This window comes from Gracilinanus agilis, chromosome 5 (assembly GCF_016433145.1).
Source record: "Gracilinanus agilis isolate LMUSP501 chromosome 5, AgileGrace, whole genome shotgun sequence".
In the NCBI taxonomy this organism is placed as follows: Eukaryota; Metazoa; Chordata; class Mammalia; order Didelphimorphia; family Didelphidae; genus Gracilinanus; species Gracilinanus agilis.
Window position 1 is genome coordinate 288,347,225 of NC_058134.1, and position 21,707 is coordinate 288,368,931.

The 21,707-nt window shown below is 45.0% G+C and overlaps 1 protein-coding gene and 2 pseudogenes across 1 annotated transcript; 1 reads left to right on the forward strand and 2 right to left on the reverse strand.

Moving 5' to 3' along the window:
• Nucleotides 1-501: 501 nt before the first annotated feature.
• On the reverse strand, nt 502-1,032 carry LOC123250230 (annotated as a pseudogene).
• A 5,628-nt stretch (nt 1,033-6,660) lies between these two features.
• On the reverse strand, nt 6,661-6,774 carry LOC123250792 (annotated as a pseudogene).
• A 5,049-nt stretch (nt 6,775-11,823) lies between these two features.
• Nucleotides 11,824-21,363, forward strand: KRT8 (keratin 8). The gene is made up of 9 exons (XM_044677703.1): nt 11,824-12,216; nt 15,243-15,451; nt 15,624-15,684; nt 17,255-17,350; nt 17,696-17,860; nt 18,501-18,626; nt 19,689-19,909; nt 20,057-20,112; nt 20,964-21,363. Exons 1-9 carry the CDS (start codon nt 11,869-11,871, stop codon nt 21,146-21,148), a joined length of 1,467 nt encoding a protein of 488 aa, XP_044533638.1. The 5' UTR covers nt 11,824-11,868; the 3' UTR covers nt 21,149-21,363.
• The last annotated feature ends 344 nt before the right edge of the window (nt 21,364-21,707 follow it).

Here is a 21,707-nt window from a genome sequence, read left to right on the forward strand (position 1 = left end):
ACAAGTATTTTAGTGAACAAAGCCTACCTTCTTTCCCTGCCACCTGCCACCTCTTTCCCCCCAAAAGCAAGAAGAAACCCCCCCAGTAACAAATATTCATAGTCAAACAAAAACATTTGGGAGCAGCTGGGTAGCTCAGTGGATGGAGAGTCAGGCCTAGAGACAGGAGGTCCTAGGTTCAAACCCGGCCTCAGCCACTTCCCAGCTGTGTGACCCTGGGCAAGTCACTTGACCCCCATTGCCTACCCTTACCACTCTTCCACCTATGAGACAATACACCGAAGTACAAGGGTTAAAAAAAACCAAAAAAAAAACCACCCACATTGGCCGAATACAAATATATTGTCTCCTATCTGTACCCCAACTTTTGATTTTTTATCTATTTTATAATATTTATTCATTTATTATAATATTGTTTATCATTATTAATGTATTTACTTTAGATGCTAACTTTTTATTCTTGCTCTGGAGAGAGGCATTACATATTTAGGGTATTCAAACTCAGGACTGCCAAGACCTGAACGTCTGACAACTTCCTCCTAATGTATACTTGCGAAATATGTATTCCTCAGACCTTTTCAGGCAATCCTAATCTCTTCAAGTTAGTGATGTAATCTCCAAGCACTTTGATGATCTTCACTTGGTCATCAAGTAGTTCAGATTCCAAGAAGCCCCAGAGATGGGGATCTTCATGATCTTTACCTTACTGTACAGAGCCAACGAAGAAGGTCGAGCCTTCTCACCGTAAGAGCTTCATCCACAGCCTGCAGGGCATCTGGCCTGTCTTCTCTGACTTTAGGATATTTTCCAGAACAGGATGTCCTCCCCCTTTGCTTAGGTCCTGAAGAATTTTCTCTGCATGTTCCTCCTTCTTTTGAACTGTTCTCATAAGAACTTGGGGAAGTGTTTCAGGGCCATATCATGAGGGCTAAAATAATAAGCCATGGGAAAATAGATGTAGCTAGCATGTGCCTCCGATTTTATTGTCTTATTGGTAGAAAATTCACCGTCTGGATGGAAATTCTGGGACATTAGAAAACTCCATTTTAATAACACCAAAGTAGCTTTTGAGAAAATGTTTAAAAAGTAGCTTCAGTGCATCAACTAAAATCCCTTTGGCATCTTCATTTGCTGGCCCAGGGAGATGAATCTGAGGGAGGAGGGCAGCCACTATCCTCTATCACTTACCTCTTGAGAAAAAAGAATTTAGGATGATCTCCAAAAGCTTTTCAGAAATTGTATGTTCAGCAACTAACTGTAAACTATATCAAATTGTTTGCTGGCTTGGGGAGGAGGAGGGAGAGAGAATTTGGAACTCAAAATTTAAAACATGAATGTTAAAAAATTGTTTTACACAGGATTGGAGCAGAAAATAAAATAGTGAATAAATAAAAAAAGAAACTATGTTCAATACCATGAGAAATAAAAGTACAGTGTGTCCCCAAAGTCTTTTTTTTTTTAAACCCTTGTACTTTTGGTGTATTGTTTCATAGGTGGAAGATTGGTAAGGGTAGGCAATGGGGGTCAAGTGACTTGCCCAGGGTCACACAGCTGGGAAGTGGCTGAGGCCGGGTTTGAACCTAGGACCTCCTGTCTCTAGGCCTGACTCTCACTCCACTGAGCTACCCAGCTGCCTGTCCCCAAAGTCTTAGTGCAACTTTAAGCATGCATAATTTCAGAACTATAAATGTTACAAACTTACAAAAACATCTGAAAGGTTAGTTAGCTTAAGTGTTTTTTAGGTATTCATATTTCTTCTTTTAAAAGTTTTTCCATTTTTTAAAAAAACCAACCCTTGCTGACCTGCTATGTACCCCATGGTTTTAAAAAGTTCTTTCGAAGTATTCATATTTCTCATTAAAATTCAGTATAACTAACCATCTTGTGCTATATTCTAGTCAACATCAGGTTTGTTGCATCTGTGACTGTTTGGATGCGACCCTCCTTGGTGGGGTCTTTTGCTCCTTGGCTGGGCTGCTTTTGCAGTCTGGTCCTGGCATCATTGCCAAATATGTTTCTCCTTTACCTTATCCGAAGAACTTTCTGTTGGAACAAAGATTTCAAATGAAAAGGAAAAAGGGAAAAAGCCAAACCAAACAGCTCAGCAGAATTAATATAGCAAAGAGTTCTGATTTCTCCCCCATAGTTCCCTGCCTTGGAAAGGAAGGGAGGGGGATGTCCTTTCTCAGATCATATATGTGGCCAGGCCAGGTCTCTAAAGTTATCCAGTAGAAACACAAAAGAAAAACATATGATTGATCACACGAGTCGATGGGGATATGATTGGGGATGCAAACTCTCAAATGATCCCTCTATTGCAAATAGTAATAATATGGAATTGCTTGTTGGCTATGGAAGGGGGGAGAGAAAGAACATGAATCATGGAGCCATGGAAAATATTCTAAATTAATTAAATAAAACATGCAAAAAAAAAATAAAGTTTCTCAGAATTCTTAACCTGGCTTTCTCTGAATTCTTCATATTGGTTGTTCCTTGTAGCATCAAAAGATTCCACTGCATCAATGTGCAATAATTAGTTTTAGCCATTCTCCAAATGAAGGCCATCTGCTATGAGGCCCCAGTGACAAACTGGTCATAGAATCAATGTAATAATAATAACATTTATGCAGAGCATTGAGGTTTACAAAATCCTTTATAAATATTATTTCATTTTATCTTCATATTTTTCGAAGGAAGAAGTTGAGGCAAACAGAAGTTAGGTACCTTGCCCAGGTTATGTAGCAAATTTGTGTCTTAGGGTAGATTTGAACTCAGGTCTTCCTGAGCAGCTATTCGGCTCAGTGGAGAGAGCACCAGGCCTGGAGTTAGGAAGACTCATTTTTGTGAGTCCAAATGTGACTTCAGATACTTACTAGCTGTGTGACTCTGGGCAAGTCATTTAACCCTGTTTGCCTTAGTTTCCTTATCTGTAAAATGAGCCGGAGAGGGAAATGGCAAACCATTCTAATATCTCCGCCAAGAAAACCTCAAATGGTGTCACGAAGAGTTAGACACAACTGAAAATAATTGAAAAGCAACGCCAAATTTTCCGACTCCAGATCTAGTTCTTTATACTCCGAGCCAGAGGTGTCAAACTCAAATAGAAATGGAGCTTCTGCCAGGACACACTGACTTCAAAAACTACAAATTAAAATGATCTTTGCTATATTGTACTATTATTTGTTAAATGTTTTCCAGTTACTTTTTTTTTAACCCTCACCTTCCATCTTGGAGTCAATACTGTGTATTGACTCCAAGGCAGAAGAGTGGTAAGAGCTAGGCAATGGGGGTCAAGTGACTTATCCAGGGTCACACAGCTGGGAAGTGTCTGAGGCCAGACTTGAACCTAGGACCTCCCATCTCTAGGCCTGGCTCTCAATCCACTGAACTACCCAGCTGCCCCCTCCAGTTACCTTTTAATCTGGACTGGCCACCAGTTTGACTTCTTTACATGGAGCCACCTAGATTTAGGAGGAACCTAAAAGATAATCTAATAAAATTCTCTCATTTTATAGGTGAGAAAACTGAGGACAGAAAGTTCAAGTAATTTTTTGGTATTTTGAGCTTATTTCTAATTTCTATTTAGAAATTTCTATTTAGAAACTAATTTCTAATTTCTATTTAGCTTGCAGAACAAGGCAGAACTATAAGCCATAAATGGAATTTTCAGAGAAAGATTTCTTAAATTTAGGTTTGACATAAAAAATTTTCTAGATACTTAGAGCAGATGAGCTCCCCATCACTGGAGGTCTTTAATAACTGTTTGACCATTTGTCAGTGACTATTTCACCATCCTGCTAAAAACCATTTAGTGGCTCTTCATTGTGTGTAGGATAAAATACAAATGCCTTCACCTGGCATTGAGACTACACTTGTAAAGAATTGGCTATTGAGGGCTTGTCCACCCATTGGGGTAACAGAATATTATTGTGCTCTAAGAAATGACGGGCAGGATGATTTCAGAAAAATCTGAACTGATGCAAAGTGAAATAAGCAGAACCAGGAGAACATTGTACATAGCAACAGCAATAATGTATGATGATCAACCATGAAACGACTTAACTGTTCCAGTGATAAAAAGATCCAAGACAAAAAAAAAGAAGTATGTAGGATGAAAAATGTTATCTAACTCCAGAGAAAGAACTGAGAGAGTCTAAATGCAAATTGAAACATACTTTAAAAAAAAAAAACTTTATTTTTCTATTGTTTTTTTTTGTGGTCTGGGGTTTCTTTTGCAATATAACTAATATGTAAATATATTTTACATCACTGTACATGCATTGACTGTATCAAATTGGTTGCTTTCTCTGGGAGGAAGGAGGAGAGAAAGGATTCTGAACTCGAAATTAAAAAAGAAAGAATGTTAATTGATTTTACATGTAATTAGAAAAAATAACATGTAAAAACAAATAAATAAATCCCTCTACAGACTGGTTCCAACCTACCTTTCCAGCCTGGTTTTTCCATATTACTCTCACACATTTTCCATTGCAGACAAACTGAACGATTGGTTATGCCTATGACTTGGGATTTCTTATGTTTGTATATTTGTACAAGTCACTCCCTGTTTCTGGAAAGCATTCTGGCTTTATCTCCAGCTGTTAAAATCCCTGCTTTTCCTTAAAGCTTCCCTAGAAAGCTATCTCCTCCAGGAAGTCTGCCTAGTCCTCCCGACTGAAAACTTTTCCAAATTTTTCTATAGCATGTTTCTACCTCATAGCATGCTTCTGTTGTGTACATATCATAAACACTCCCCCCCCCCCCCCATTTTACTGTAAACTCTAAAAAAGACCTGTGACATTTTTCTCTTTGTCTCCCCAGCACCCAGCTTGGTGCCTTGCAGATAGAAGACATTCAATAAATATTGAACGCTATTGAGGGGATTCCTGGTCAAAGGTAGATTATGAGGTAGCAGGGTGGCACGGTGGAAGGAAGTCCTGCCTGGAGATGGGAGGTCTTGGGTTCAAATGTGGCCTCACACACTTCTTAGCTCTGTGACCCTGTGCAGGTCACTTAATCCCATTTGCCTAGTCCTTACCGGTCTCTTGCCTTGGAACCAATATCTAGTATGGATTCTAAGACAAGGTAAGGGATTAAAACAATAGATTAGCAGAGATGAACTCTGAGATCACTCTCAATTCTGAGATTCTATGATTTTGTGGCTGACTCATTTTATGGAAAGGGAAATTGAGGTAACTTGTTTGTGGCAGAACAGACAAATGAACTCAGGTCTCTTGCCTCCATAGTCCAGTATCTGCAACATCTTAGACCCAGGTAGGTACCAGATTTCAGTAGGTGTGTGTAATTATGGGAAGAAGGCAGCTTCAAGGTATGAAGAGGGAGAGGAAGGCAGTATTCCAGGCATGTAACGCAAGATAGGACAGGGTTCAGAGGCAGAAGAGGGATAGGAAGGTGAGAGAGACTTTGGGTGGGGATAGATGGTTGGCTCAGTGGGTAAAGCACCAAACTTGGGTTCCAATTTGACTTCTGATACCTCCTAGCTTGTGTGACCCTGGGCAAGTCACTGAACTCCATTTGCCTAGCCCTCGTCCTTTTGTCTTAGAGTTGTTAAGACAGAAAGCAAGGGTTAAAAAAAAAAAAAAAAAAAAAAAACAACAACCCACACCAAAAAAACTTAGTGGATTGGGTCCTGATTTGATACAAGGGACATAAGCTCATTGAGGATTGCCTTACAGAACCTCCTTCTTAAGGGCAGCTTTCCTCGAGTGACTGTAAGTTAGAATGGTGACCATAATGAGAAATCCCTCCATCTTCCTTCCCCAGTTAAATATGACTCCTGTTGGGTAGGGCAGCTGGGTGGCTCAGTGGATTAAGAACCAGGCCCAGAGATGGGAGATCCAGGGTTCAAATCTGGCCTCAGATAAATATGACTCCTGTTTCCCATCACCATTTCCCGTCCCACCCATCTTTGCTTAGATACGTCACACTGTGTATTTGACACCTGTGTGTGACTGTCCTCTCCCTTTTTTCAATCAACAAAATATTTATTAAGGGCCTGCTATGTGCCTGGCACAGTTCTAGGCACCAGGAATTCTGACCCTTTGCTCTGGCCAGCTCCACAGAAAAGTGGATTGGATCCAATGAACACTTGCTAAGGTCCTGATGAAAGAGCTAAGAGTCCTCAAAGTCCTCAAAGAACAGACTCTTTACATGAAGTGTCTGCTATATACCAGGCATTGTGCCCAGGATACAAAAAGCAGCAAAAGATGGATCCTGCCCTCAAGGAGCTTCCAATTTCCTTGAGACAACATGCAAACAAACAGATACAAAGCAATCTATATACAGGATAAATAGGAAATAATTAAGAGATGGAAAGCACTAGGATTAAGAGGGGCTGGGGAGGAGTTAGCTAGATGGCAGCTAGGTGGTTCAGTGGATAGAGGACCAGGTATGGTGAGTGGGAGATCCTGGGTTCAAATCTGACCACAGATACTTCCTAGGTGTGTGACCTTGGGCAAGTCCCTTTACTCCAGTTGCCTGGCCCTTGCTGCTCTTCTGCCTTGGGGTCAATATATACAGTACTGGTTCTAAGCAGGAAAGTAATTTTTGTGTTTTGAAAGAGGAATTGAGGAAGTCTTTCTGTAGAAGGGGGGATTTTAATTGGGACTTAAAGGAAGCCAGAAGGTCAGTAGTCAGAACAAAAATATGGAATGTTCATGAATTTGCTTTTCATCCTTGCTCAAGAGGCCATGCTAATCTTCTCTGATTATATACTTGTTCCAGTTTTAGTGTATATGCTGCCAGTTTGAGAAGAGGCAGGGTGGTGGAGTGCATAGTAAGTTGGCCTCTGGGGAGGGAAGACTTGTATTCAAGTCTTATCTTGGACACATAACTGTGTGATCTTGGGGAAAGCACTCAATTTTTCAGGACCCTTGATACTGAACTGCATAGTTAGAGGGAGTTTCTTCACTGGGAGTTCCTTATATGGCATAACTTTGGTCCAAAAATTAAAAACAAAATCTGACATGGTTGAAAGAACTAACAAATCTAGAGGGATGAGGGAAAACTTTCCTAGGAAAAGTGGCAGTTATGCTAACTTTGGAGATCATTAAGGATTCTATTCTATCTCAGTGATTTTATTGTTTGCTATGGATTGGTGTTGGGTCAAGGGCTGGGAGTATAAAGAAAGGCAAGAGACAGGTGATGCAGTGGATAGAGTGTCTGGAGTCAGGAAGATCTGATCTTGCTTACTAGCTGTGACCCTAGGCAAGTCACTTAACCTGTTTGCATAAATTCCCCCATCTGTAAAATGGGGATAATAATAGCACCTACTCTCCCAAGGTTGTCATGAGGGTCAAATGAGATAATAATTGTGAAGCACTCAACATGGTAAGTTTCATATAAATGTTATTGTTATCATCATTTCCTCTGCCCTCATGGAGCTCACAATCTAAAAGGAGAAGTGACATGTAAATCACTGAGGGCACGTAGGATATATATATAGAGAAGATGGGAGGGAATCTGAGAGGAGAAGGCCTGTAGAAAGTGGAATTTGAGCTGACTATTGCAGAAATCTGGGGATCCCAAAAGGTAGAGGTATAAGAGTGTATTCCAAGCATGGGAGATGGTCACTGCCAAGGACCAGAGAAAGAGATAGAGTGTCATGGAGAGAGAGCATTCCAGGCATGGGAGATGGCTGGTGCCAAGGACCAGGCAAAGAGACAGAGTGTCATGGAGGGAGAGCATTCCAGGCACGGGAGATGGCTGGTGCCAAGGACCAGGCAAAGAGACAGAGTGTCATGGAGGGAGAAGGTTCAGGGCATGGGAGAGAGGTTGCGCAAAATCATCAAACCTAGGAATGGAATTCAAGTTTAGGGAACTCTAAATGTGCCAGTTTGGCTAGAAAGGACAAGGTGTGTGTGTGTGTGTGTGTGTGTGTGTGTGTGTGAAGGGGAGGAACATAATACTCCTGCCTGGAAAGGTAGTCTGGATACAAACTGTCAAGACCTTTAAATGCCATCATTCTCACCTGTATGCCAAGTAGTGCTTCTGACACATTCCAGATCTCCCTCCTGAGGTCATCAGGCTTCTAGGCTGGCCCGTCACACTGACCATCCCCCCATTTTGCAAGTTCCCTAGGGAAGAAGACTCCCCTCTAATCCAGGCCAGCAATCAGGGAAGTCCTCTTTCTTCATCAATCATTTCAAATTCTTTTCTCTTTTGTTCTGCTGCCCTTCTCAGACTTGCCCTGCCTGGCCCAGCCCATAGAGACAGAGAGAGAACCTTAAAAGGAGTTCTCTGTCCGTCTCACCCTCCCTGCTTTCTTTCTCTTGTCTCCTTCCTTTCTTCTAAGTCCCTCCTGGGGGCTCACCTGTCTCTCTAAAAGCCTTTTGCCCAGGGCCTTTCCCATCATGCCTTCCTCCCAATCAGGACGGGGAAACTCTGCCAGAGAAACTAAAAGCAACTCCCTATGGGTGTGATGCAGTAAGGTGAAAACTGAGGATGGAGTTAGGGGGTCTAAGCAGTCACCTGTAACCTTGTGGCAATTGTTTTCATCTCTGTGGCCCTCAGTTTCTTCATCTGTAAAACGACAGGGTCGGCTTAGATGGTCTTTAAGAGGCAGCTGTTGACTCTGAGGCTAGAATGTTGAGTTCAAGTCACTTACCCTCAGTTTGCCTCAGTTTCCTCAATTATAAGATGGAGATAACAATAGCAAATACCTTGCAAGGTTGTCACGAGGACCAAATGAGCTAATAATGGTAAAAGCATAGTGCCTGGCACATAGTAAACACTCTACATTATTATTCCCTTCACTTTCCCCTTCTCTGTTGATATCCGTTCCAGCTCTGAGTTGCTAATCCTGCGATGATCTTATCTGTGACATAATTTTAAATATAGGCTTTGTCACCTCCACCTGGATGACCTTCATCTTAATGAACCTCAGTTTCCTCATCTGGGAAATGAAAAGGTTGGCCTTTAAGGCCCTTTCCAGCCCCAAATCTATGATTTTATGATAATCTTTATGATTTAGGTCCAAATCCAAACTCTGTCCCTCCACCAGGGTCACATCCCCTTCTTTGGGGCTTTCTCAGCTCCTATAGTTTTGTTGGGGGAGATGTAGAAGGACCCCTGGGGGAGAGGTGGCTTCATTTTGACCTTCAATGAAACTGTATGAAAATGAAACACAAATCTATGCAAATAAACATATTTGAGCTCTCCTCCTTCCATCTTGAGGCTCTGAATCCTGTGTCTACATTGGTTGGGCTTCATGCCTTGGCTAAGGAAGCAAAACTATTTGGAAAAGCTTCTGGTGAGTCCTTCTCTGGGACTTCTCATGTTCCAGTTATAAGGTTCCTTTCTCTTCCCCATTGGATCCACCAAGAAGACACTGGATGGGGTGTGTGTGTGTGTGTGTGTGTGTGTGTGTGTGTGTGTGTGTGTTCATTGTGGAGAATCATATGCATGTAGGTGCTTCCAGACTCCCCAAGTTGGCAAAGGGCATGCCTGGGCTCTGGACTTCAGGTTGGGCCCCTCTTCTTCCCCAAACTCAGTGCCACTTTTCCTTGAGGGACCTCTGTAGATGACAATATAGGAGCAGTGGGGAAGCAGTTAATTGCCCTTAGAGACTATAGCCTCTGTCCTTTTCTTCTCACCCACACAGTTGCCCTACCTGTCCGACCAGCTCCTCCCTACTTCCGGCTTCTTCTTGCCCAGACCTGGCCGAGTGCCCACTCCCTCCTCCCCTCTGTGGAGCTGGAAAAAAAGGGTTTCATTCCTCTGCTGGACTGAGAGTGGGTGTATGAGAAGCATTTCCAGCACTCTCACTTGGGAGGGATCCAGGCATCTGTAGGAGATGAATATCCAATTTGAAGTGGTCCCACTGGGACCTGCCTGTGGCTTGGAACGGCTTGGCCCTTTTACAGGTGCAAAGCAGAGCCCCTTCCCAGAGGACTCAGGGAGAGAGTCCCTGGGTGGCCGGGGGTGGTGGCTATGCCATCTGTTCACAAGGACCACAGTACAAAGTGGGCTAAAGCTCTGGGTGTAGCCCCGCTTTTGCCACTCAACAACTGTGTAACCTTGAGCAAGTTACTTCTCTCCAGAGTTTTCTTTTACTCATAAGGAAAATGAAGGAGTTTGATCTAGATCTAAGATCCTGTTCCGTTTTCTAGTGGAGAATTCCTCTATCCGCTGCAGCCTAGACTCTGTAGTTCCGTTTACGAAATCAGCCTCACCCAGTAGGCTAGAATTCTTACCCTAAGGAATCAAACCTCTTGTCCTCCTCCACCTAGGCCCAGCCCAACCTAATCCAGTTCAGCCCAGCCCTGGGGAGCCAGTTCCTTTGCCACCCCACTGGCAGGTGCCTGTCTTGCTCCAACCTGCCCTGTTGACTCACGCCTGATAATGAGCTCTAGGAGACAGGTGTAAGAAATGGCTCCGCTTTTCTCTGGTCAGAACCAGGGATTTGAGGGAACAGCAGAAGAGAAAGGAAGAAGCTGGGGGCTCTGGCTTTCTGCTCATGTCGCTGACACGGGCCTGTCTCTGATGTGTGGGGATGACTCCTCAAGGAAGACTGAGCATGATCTACCCTCTGTTCCTGCCCGTTTTCTTTCATCTCTGCCTAGGTCTCTCTTCCCTGGGACTGATGCCCTTCATCTCCCAAGTCCCCTCAGTCTTCTCCTTTCTGTTTAAGCTTCTCTTCCTTTCTCCAGCATCTCTTGGGCCTTGGAAACAGAATTGAGACCTGAGAAAAAAAGGAATTCCTGGCTGTTTGGATCTTATCTCATCTTGAAAATGTAGTGGAAACAATGGTGTTGGTGATGAGGATTTGGGGAGGTAAGGAGGCCTGACTTCATCAAACAGGAATCCCAGTTCTAGAACTTAGATACCTGTCCTCAAGCTTGATGTCACTGCTTGGATGCACATACCTGAATGGCCCAGCTGTGTGGTTACCTCCCCATTCACAACAATAGCAGACTGTGCCCCAAAAGGCATTGGATTTGGAAATTTTGAGCAGGCCACTTTCCTTCACTGGGCCTCAGTTTCTTCTTTTGTAAAATGAGGGGGTTGGACTAGATGATCTTTAAGTCCATTCCAGATCGAATTCTAGGACCCAAATCTCCTGTTCCACAAAATCCACACTTAATTTCTATCCATGAATGGAAGAGAATGGAGGGATAAGGGGTGGTGGTGGTGTTACAGAAGATGAAGAAGAGGGGAAAGAGAAGAGGAGAAGAGAGACAGAGAGAGAAAGACACAGAAAGGCAGAGAGAGAGAAATCAAGAGAGACAGAGAGAGAGAGAGAGAGCCAGACAGAGGGAGAGGGAGAGGGAAAGAGGGATCTTCCTTTTTATGCTTCTTGATCTTTTTTATTTCCTGTCTCTGGGAGACAGCATGGTGTTATGGAAAAGATACTAGGTAGGATCATGAGCCCTGGGTTCCAGTCACTGCTTGACCTCTAAGCTACTTGGGTACCTTTGGGCAAATCCCTTTCACCTTTCTAGGTCTCAGGGTCTTCCTCTGTAAAATGGGGGGAAAGGGGGTTGGCTTGGCCTCCAGGTTCACTTTCTACTACAAGTTTCGGAGCAAGAATTTTCCGGGGCCCCAGGGTGTCTCGGGGCTCTACAATCCAGCCGGCTCCCATCCCCGCCCTGGCCCCATATCCCGGCTCTCTGCTGCCCCCACCCGAGTTCTCCCGGAGGAGGCAGGTGTCAGGTTAAGCTCAGCCCCTCCAGGGGCCCCAGCCACTCAGGTGCGGAGTCCTTGCTCTCCCCTCTCCTCCCCTTTCCCCCCCTGGGGCAGTGTGCAGGTCTTATAAATGCCAGCGTTGGGAGGCGGCCCTCCACCTTCTCTCTACCTGAGCCTCTCGCTCGTCTCTGGGTGTCGGTGCTTGCCCCTCTAGTCCTCACCATGTCCATCCGGTCGACAACCACCCATCGGACCATTAAGGTTTCCTCCTCAGGCCCCCGGGGCAGTTTTAGCAGCCGCTCCTACTCCAGCGGCCCCAGCTCGCGTATCAGCTCGTCCTCCTTCTCCCGAGTGGGGAGTACTAGTGGTGGCTACCGAGCGGGCTTGGGGCTTGGGGCAGGCATGGGCTTGGGCTTGGGGAACGTCAGCGGGATCACGACGGTCTCCATCAATCAGAACCTCCTGAGTCCCCTGAAGCTGGATCTGGACCCCAACATCCAGGCCGTGAGGGTCCAGGAGAAGGAGCAGATTAAGGTCCTCAACAACAAATTTGCCTCCTTCATCGACAAGGTGAGCCTTGGGGGGAGGGGGCTCCATTCTGGCTATTATTCTAAATCTGGTGCCTCCAAGCAGGTGCCAAGAGGCACCCGGAGCTCCCACTTGGAGCTGCCTATTCCCTAACCTGGGGGCTGGCTTCCAAATACCAGATGGGATGGATGCCTTTGCCCAAGAGCCACCCCTTCTCAGTTGGTCTTACTCTTTGAGCCTCTTCCCACTCTTCTGGTGGGCACTCAGTTTCCTGAACTTCCTTTCTCCTAGTGGTGGGCACTGCCAGAGAAACCTTGCAGAACTCAGTGCTCCCTCCCCCCACCCCTGCCCTGGCACCGCCCTCACCTCCAGATGAGTCACTGATCCAGTGTTCTTAGATTGGGGGAAGGGGAAGGTGTGTATGGAGCCGGAGGGCAGATGAGAGGGCCACCGAAAGAAAGAGGGATTTGCATAGCTTTGGCTCACTGGTGATATCATCCCTGGCTTCTTCCTCTAGCCCTCCCAGGTTCTAGATCAGGGCTGGCTCTCTTAAAGATTTTGACCCTGAGGACAGTTCTTGGAGCCATGTGGGGAGAGGAAACTGAGAAAGGGGTGGGGAAACTCCCAGAATTCTTGTCCCCCACATCAGGACTAGGTCTCCTATTCTGAATTTTCCTGTCCAAAGTTTATGGGGAGCAGTGAGCTGGCAGACACTAGTTCAATTAAATAAGTCATTATTGAGAACAAAGTTGGAGATGGGGGTTCTGAGCTTTTCTTAAGGAGTCTTTAAAAGGTATATATCTCCTTGTTTTAAATTAGCTTCAATTCTAGCTTGGGTCTATTCTCTCTAAAGCCCAAGATGATGATTAAGGTCATGTGTTTAGGACTGGGGTGGATCCTAGAAGTCTATTCATTCCAGCCCTTTTATTTTATAGAGGAAGAAACTGAGGACTCTTTATTTGGGTTAGATAAATTGTTCAAAGTCAAAGCCTAGGTATTAGGGCCAAGTCAACTGGTAAAGGACCATTGGTCTATCCAGGTCTCTATCACCGTGGCCCTCTCGGAGGCTCATGTCCCAGGAAGAATGAGCCACTCCCTGACTGCCCACTTGGCTCTGGGCCCAAATAGGGTGTGGGTCACCCCCTATCCCACATCCGGGATTCAAAGTCTAGGGGTGGGCCAGAAATATTTGATCTTAGTACCATTAATCTCCAAAGTTTATGGCTTTGTGATAAAATTGAACCAATACCTCTTTTTCTCTTTGATCTCTTTGTCTGCCCCCCCCCCCCCCCAACTAGGTTTGGGCCCTCCACTATTCCATCCCCCTCTTCTCCATTCCAGGCCAGGTTTTGTTAGGGGCCCCTGAGGCTTTGCGAATTGGTATCTTCCATGCTGACTCTGCCCTGGGTAGCATTGTGGGAAAAAGGAGGTGGGGTGTGTATGTGCTGGATTATAGAGCCTTCTGTCCTGTCCAGGGTCTGTCTTGTCCCATACGAGTTTATGAAATTATGGATCTCTATGCTTGGCTAAGGCATTAGAGGTCCCTCCTACAACTGACTGAAAGTAGGAAGAAAACAGGAAATTTCAGAAAGCAAGTGGTCCTTAGGGCTACATATCTGGTTCATTAGACCTTCCCAAAGACTCCATCTATTTTTGTCCCCATCTTCCCCTAAAACTAGAGAATTTGGGGGAAGTTGGGAGGTAGAGTCCCCAAGCCAGCTCCAAAGCTCTTTTCACCAGTTCCCTGCCCCACTGTATCCCACCTTTTACTGTGTCTCTTCTCCCCACCAGTTCTCCAGTGAGTTGTGCTTTATAATCTGTCTAGATTTGCCTAATGCTATCATGACTTTGGGTCTAAAGACACCTTTGCGGCATTAGATAATCACCAACTCCAAATTCAAGAAACATTTATTGACCCTCTACCCCTTCTATGAAGTGGGCCAGATGCAAAGTTTGGGCAAAAGGAGAAACTAGCTTACTTCCTGGTTGGGCATTATGCCTTCACTTAGCTACAACACACAATAATAAGCAAAAGAAGTGAATGCAAAGTATGCCATATAGGCCCAGGGCCTGGGGGGCTTCCCAAATTGAGCATTGAAGGGGAATGGAGAAGGAAAGAATCAAATTAGAGATAACTTTCTTTATCTTTTCCCCTACAAGTCTAGATTTAGAATCAGTAGGAACCTTAGAATCACTGAATCTCTTCATTTTACAGAAAGCTGAGTGACTTGCCCAAAGTCACACACTTTATAAGAGGCAAGAATCAAATTTGGAACTCAGGGCCTCTGAATCCAAATCTGACATTCTTTCTACTTCATCGTGCAGAATTGTAATCCTGCATGAAGACTAGAAGATAGGATTGGGGAAGCCATTAAGTGATAGGGATACTGTTGGAGTATAATTCTTATTTTAAAGATGAGGAAGATGAGACTTGGAGAAGGCAACCAAGGCCATTACTTGCCCTGCTACTTAATGACCCAGACAGGACCAGAGTCAAAATCTCCTGACTAAATTTTTACTTGCTCATCCCAGAATAATTGAGAATTCACTATTTGGGTGGAGGAGAATTTAAGGACTTGGGTTTGGACACTTCCTTTTCAACTTCATCTTTCTGGCTTAAGAATCAATAGGCTCAGAATAAGGACACCGTCTGGTCTTTCTTTTGCAGGCTTAGAAGTGGTGAATTTTCTTTTCTTTTTGTTTCTTTCTTTCTCAAGGCTTAAAAATAATTGATAATTTTTGCCTTGACATTGCTTTCATTTCTGAATAGATTGCTCTCCCCTTACCCTCTCCATCCCTTATGAGAGAGAGAGAGAGAGAGAGAGAGAGAGAGAGAGAGAGAGAGAGAGAGAAAGGAAGGAAGGAAGGAAGGAAGGAAGGAAGGAAGGAAGGAAGGAAAGAAGAAAGAATGAGCAGACCAGCTCTCCTAGGCATCAGTTGAGCCTGACAGTTGCTACAGTGTGGGAAGGGATGGTTTTCCCTCCTGGGGTGAATGCTTTTCTCTTCTTTGTTTAATTCCCAGCTTCTTGGTGAATGTGGTGTGACCATCTCTCCTCATTCTCCATCAGGTGCGCTTCCTAGAACAGCAGAATAAGATGCTGGAGACCAAATGGAGCCTCCTCCAGCAGCAGAAGACATCCCGAAGCAACATAGACAGCATGTTTGAGAGTTACATCAATAGCCTTCGACAACAGCTGGATTCCCTGGGGAAGGAGAAGCTGAAGTTGGAGGGGGAATTGGGCAACATGCAGGGCCTGGTAGAAGACTTCAAAAAGAAGTGAGAATAAAGAGGGACCTTCTAGATTCAGAGGTGGGGCCGAGGGTGTTCTCATTATCCAAATCTCCCCTATATTCTGGGAGAACCAAACACACTCACTGCCCAAGAATTTGGACTCTGCCGGAAGAATTTCTCTCAACCCTTTGTGACTCTATGTCCCCTTTCCCAACAGGTATGAGGATGAAATCAACAAACGCACAGAAATGGAGAATGAGTTTGTTCTCATTAAGAAGGTAAGAGGGGAGCCAGAACTAGAGATGGGAGGTCCTGGGTTCAAAATTGTCCTCAGAAATTTCCTAGCTGTGTGACCCTGGGCAAGTCACTTTGCCCCATTTGCCTAGCCCTTTCTGCTCTTCTGCCTTGGAACCAATATATAGTACTAATTCTAAGACAGAAGGTAAGAGTTTTATTAAAAAAAAAGTTAAGCGGGGTGATGGATAGCATGTGAGTGTGCACACACTTTAGAGGGCTGCCTCTCTATCATTTCCATATGCTTCTCACAGGGCTTCATACAGAATAAGAAGGCTAGGATAGAGGTCAGGAAGAAAAGCTACTCATAGTCTATCTATATTCTCAACCTCTAAGAGTTCCCTTCATTACAGACTCTTCTCCTGGGTTTCTATAGAGAGGAGGGAATGAGAGATCTCAAGGGAGGATGAGAGTAGGTCCTCTAAGCCAGGACCTCCTGGTCTGTTAAGGCAAATAAGACATCCATCCATTCATCCATTTGTATGTATTTATTTATTTCTATTTTTTAATTCAAAGATATTTTATTTTTCCAGTTATGTAATAATAATTTTCAACATACGTTTTCCAAAATTATAAGATTTCCCTCTCTCCCCTGACTTGGAGATAGTAAGCAATTTGATCTGAGCCAGATAAGTATTAACATGCAAAACCCTCTTCCATATGGGATATTGTTGTAAGAGCTAACTCATACAAAACCAACCCTCCCAAATAAAACCATAAATACACTGATGTGAAAGATAGTCTGCTTTGATCCACATCCATCAGACTCCAACAGTTTTTTCTCTGGAGGGGGAGATCATTACCCATCATAAGTCTTTTAGGATTGTCCCAGATCTGTCCCATTGCTGAGAGTAGCCGAGTTTTCACAGATGATCGTTGTATAATATTGCTATTACTGTGTACAATGTTTTCCTGGTTCTGCTTATTTCTCTCTGCATCAGTTCATGGAGGTCTTTTTAGCTCTTTCTGAAATCATCTTGCTTATCATTTCTTATAGTACAATAGTATTCCATCACCATCATATACTACAATTTCTTTAGCCATTCCCCATTTGATAAATACCCCCTCCATTTCCAATTCTTTGCCACCACAAAAGAGCATGCATTTATATTTATTAATTCAATAAATATTTGAGGGCCTACCATGTGCAAGGCACAGAAGAGGAAAGCAAAAGATACAAACAGACCAGACTAGAATTACAACCAGAGATGGATAGACGAACAGAGATGGCCTTTAGAGAGAGGTCAGTTAGTTGAAATTAATATCTGAGTTTTGAATTCCTCACAAATGCTCTTGCCTAAATGCTTCTGGCGACAGAGAACTAGTTGCACCAGACAGACCTCCAGACTTCAGTTTCAGGAGGGAGACTGAGGATGTCTACTGGGGGAGGCATTGGTCTGGGTAGGGAGGTTGAGAGCTGTACTTTAGAGGTGGATAGGTAGTGAGGAGGGTGGGCTAGCGGGAAATGGCTTATTGTTCCCAATGGAAGGTGGCAGCTGATGGTGGGATGAGGAAATCTCTGGTTGCATGGCTTAGACTTCCCTTCCTTTCCAGGATGTGGATGAAGCTTACATGAACAAGGTGGAGCTGGAATCCCGCCTGGAAGGCCTGACTGAAGAGATTAACTTCCTCAGGAGTTTATATGAAGAGGTATGTCTTTGGGGAGACGTAGAGTGTTTGAATATTCTTTTCTTTGTTGGATGAGAATCCTTCTCGACCCCATCCCTACTCCATCTCCCTCTCAACTCCCAAGCATGTACCAATAGATAAATGAGCCAAAGGGTTGACTTCTCTGTTTTTTCTTGGTCTCTACCTCATATTCTAAACCTTTCAACAAGCCCTTTCCCTCTCTTTGCCCCGCCTCGACTTGAATCCTATCCTTCTCTCTTGACTAGCCCCTCTGTCTTTCCCAGGGTTTGCTGGGAAGATCCCTCTGGCCATTCTCCTATACAATAGGATGCTGATAGCATCTTGCTCTCTTCTTCTGCATACTAGGAGTTACGAGAATTGCAATCCCAGATTTCGGAGACTTCTGTGGTCCTGTCCATGGACAATAGCCGCTCCCTGGACCTGGATGGCATTATTGCTGAGGTCCGAGCCCAATATGAGGACATTGCCAACCGTACCCGGGCTGAGGCTGAGAATATGTACCAGATCAAGGTGAGTAAAAAGAAGGATTTTGAGGGAAGTCCATCCCCATCAACTGGGCCAGTCTTTTTTTTTTTTTTTTTTTTTAAACCCTTGTACTTCAGTGTATTGTCTCATAGGTGGAAGATTGGTAAGGGTGGGCAATGGGGGTCAAGTGACTTGCCCAGGGTCACATAGCTGGGAAGTGGATGAGGCCGGGTTTGAACCTAGGACCTCCTGTCTCTAGGCCTGGCTCTCACTCCACTGAGCTACCCAGCTGCTCCTGGGCCAGTCTTAAAGGAGCTGCCTTTCTTCCCCCTATGAATGATAAGTTCAAATCCTACCTCAGATGATGAATTGTGTGACCAACTTGATATCGGTTACACTTGTAGAGCAAGCATCTCTTAAGTGCTTACTGTGTGCCAGGCATTTTGCCAAGCACTTTACAAATATTATCTCATATGTAAATGGAAGTTATCCCTAGAGGGAGGACACTAGCATCAAGGTGGGGCTGGGATAGGTATTTTTTTTTAAAAGGTTTTCTTTTGAATATTTTCCCATAGTTACATGGGAAAGGTATTTTAGATCTAAGAGAGAGCCATGATGGTCAAGGGGTCTCTGAGCCTTGGGAATCTGTAAAGGGCAGCCTTCCTCATCTCTCTTTCTCCTTCAGTATGAGGAACTGCAGACTCTGGCTGGAAAACATGGAGATGACCTTCGCCACACCAAGACGGAGATCTCCGAGATGACCAGGAATATTAACCGACTTCAGGCTGAGATCGATGCTCTCAAAGGCCAGGTGAATGACTCCACCTGTGGAATCGGGAAAGGGATGCCAGATTCACAGACCTAAGCAGGGAGTGTAGTGGAGATCTAGAGCCAGGACAAGACAGAACTTCCAGCCTGACTGGTGGAGAGGCTGCCCAAACATCTGGACAGAAGTACCAGAGCTGTGAGGAATGGGGAGAAGTGCCAGAGCACGAGGTGGGGAGAATTGATTGAAAAAATAAAAGAAGCTTCTTGGAGGAGGAACAATAGAATGTGTTAAAGAAGGAGAGCAAGGCAGACCTCCCACTTAGAGAGAATCTTCTAGTTCAAAGGGAAATTGGGAACTGGGTTGGAGTGATACCTCTGATCTAGGGAATTCTGGGCCATGATGAGGATCAGGTGGGAGAGTGGAGCAATTACGTCAGTTGGGAAAAAGGGAGCAAACTTTTAAAATCTCAACATCCTCTAGAAGTCTCTATTTAACCTCTCATTTGGTAGAGGAGGAAAGACGGAAGCCCCTATTCTGTCTCAGAATCAATGCTCTTTATTGCTTCAAGGTAGAAGAGTGATAAGGACTAGGCAATAGGAGTTAAATGACTTGCCCCAGGGACAGCTGGGTAGCTCAGTGCTTTGAGAGCCAGGCCTAGAGATGGGAGGGCCTAGGTTCAAATCTGGCCTCAGACACTTCCTAACTGGGTGACCCTGGGTAAGCCACTTGACCCCCATTGCCTAGTCCTTACTGTATTAATGGTAGCTGAGGGTTTTTAAAAAAATGACTTGCCCAGGTCACACAGCTAGGAAGTATCTGAAGCTGGATTTGAACCCAGAATCTCCCACCTCTGGTTCTCTATCCATTGAGCCCTTAGCTGGCTTGGACCCAAGCATTTATTAATAAGAACCTAATATGTGCCAGACGCCATTAAGCTTTTTGCAAATATTATCTTATTTGAAGGGGAAACTCTCTTCGTACAAATTTCAGTGACTCATTTGGGCTGGAGCTGCTCTACTAGACTGGGGTGGGTGATTGGAAGAGCAGTTAAGGGAGGGAGGCAGAGTTCCTGGCCCCCCGGCTCACCTCTTTGGGTTCCTGCAGAGGGCCACCCTTGAAGCCTCCATTACCGATGCGGAGCAGCGTGGGGAACTGGCCCTCCAAGATGCCCGGAACAAGCTGGCTGAGCTGGAAGCCGCCCTGCAGAGGGCCAAGCAAGACATGGCCCGCCAGCTGCGGGAGTACCAGGAGCTGATGAACGTCAAGCTGGCCCTGGACATCGAGATCGCCACCTACAGGAAGCTGCTGGAGGGCGAGGAGCACAGGTGGGCCTGGGGACCGGCCTTGGGGAGCCGCTAGGCTCAGCTCTTGGCCATGGTGGTCCTTTGCACGGAAGGGAGGGAGGAATTCTCATGGAAGAAGACTGGTGTGGGCAAGTGACCAGGCACTAACCTTATCTGCTCTTTGGACAGGCTGGAGGCTGGGATGCAGAACTTGAGAATTCACACCAAGACTAAAGAGTATGGAGGTAAAGGTGCTCTGGGAATAGTCTGGGTAGGGTGCTGAGATAGCCAGGAATGTTCTCTAAGAGGATGTGTTGGGTGTAGGGGAGACTCTCAAAAGCCCCAGGATTCAGGGGGTTGGACTTCCACCTCTAGGTTCAGGAGATGGTTTGCTGTGAGCCCTGGTAAGCAGTCCATTCTCCCTGGCTCAGGCCCCCTCTCCTCCTTTATTCCATTTTAGCCACTGGCAAGTCAACAAATGTTGTCTAAGTACCTACTCTGTTCCAGGCTAGGCCTGCAAAGAAAGTCAAAATAGTTCCTTCCCTCTAGGAAGTTATAATTATCCTGACACCTTTGGGGCTGAAGGCGGGTGGGTGGGAGTCAGGAGGAGGAGTCAAGCCAAGAAATAAACAAGCATTTATTTTTTATTTATTTTAAGAAGCTCTTGCTTTCCATTTTGGAACTGATAGTAAGTATCAGTTACAAAGGTTTGGAAGAGTGGTAAAGGCTAGACAATCGGGGGTAAGGGACTTGCCCAGGGTCACACAACTAGGAAATTGAGCCAACAAGCATTTAGCAATCACTTTCTTGTGCTAGGCACAGTGCTAAGCTACAGGCATCCAAAGAAATACAAGGAGGCGGGAGTCCTGCCCCTCCCTAGTTACCAGTCTAACGGCAGTGGGACAGCACCTGGTACACTGTATTAAGTCGAGATTCAGAGCTGAATAGATGCAACTGAGGGTAGACATCAGTGGTGAGAGATAGGAATGGGGAGGGCTCTGGGTGTTGGAAAGGAGAAGATTAAGAAATGGGTGTCAGGTGAGGGGCCAAGAAAGGGGAGTCTGTAGTCTACTAACGTGGGCGCCTTCTTTTTCAGTTGGACTGAGCTCTGGCTTTGAGATTCCCACCAGCCCCAGTCTTGGCTATGGGAGTTCCTTCTATTCCAGTTCTGGCTCTGGTTCATCCACTTACAGCCAAGTCGGTAAGGCTGTGGTGGTGAAGAAGATTGAGACTCGAGATGGGAAACTGGTGTCCGAATCTTCAGATGTTTTGCCCAAGTGAGAGTTCATCTTGGACCCTCACGACCCACCCCTTTCATGTACTCCTAAGAATGTCCAGGATCCCCAAGAGAATATAGGGGTGGGGAGAAGGAAAGACTGAAGAGATCCAAGTTAGAGGTCCCAGACATGCCTTTTATTCTGCCCTTTCAGGGTGCAATGTCCTTGAAGCAATTTGTGTTTTCAGAAATAAAGTCACAGCTCACCATTTCCACCAAATCCATGCTGTTTTCTTTCTTTCTTTTTTTTTTGTGGGGGTGGTAGCGGTCTTGGAGGTGGAGGTAGTTTTTTGGGGTTTGGAAAATAAATACAGACTTAAGAGCATTTCTCTTCCTTCTTCATTCTACTTGGGTTGGGGTACCTTCATTGCTACCAGCACCATCATTACAATAGTAGAAAGAATACTGGATATAGTATCAAAATTTGGGTTTGAGTGGAAGCTTTGTCATTATTGCTGAGGGACATTGTTAGATAATTTCCCTCTCTCTGGGTCTCAGTTTCCACAGCAGTAAAATAAAGGGTTGGCTGAATTAACCTCTAAAAGCTCTTCTAGCTCTGACTTT

Excerpts from the sequence above, each read along its gene's own strand:
- KRT8 (XM_044677703.1), top strand. The coding sequence starts at position 11,869 with ATGTCCATCCGGTCGACAACCACCCATCGGACCATTAAGGTTTCCTCC. Across the intron at positions 15,452-15,623 it reads GTAGAAGACTTCAAAAAGAA|GTATGAGGATGAAATCAACA; the intron begins GTGAGAATAAAG and ends CTTTCCCAACAG. Across the intron at positions 20,113-20,963 it reads CAAGACTAAAGAGTATGGAG|TTGGACTGAGCTCTGGCTTT; the intron begins GTAAAGGTGCTC and ends CTTCTTTTTCAG.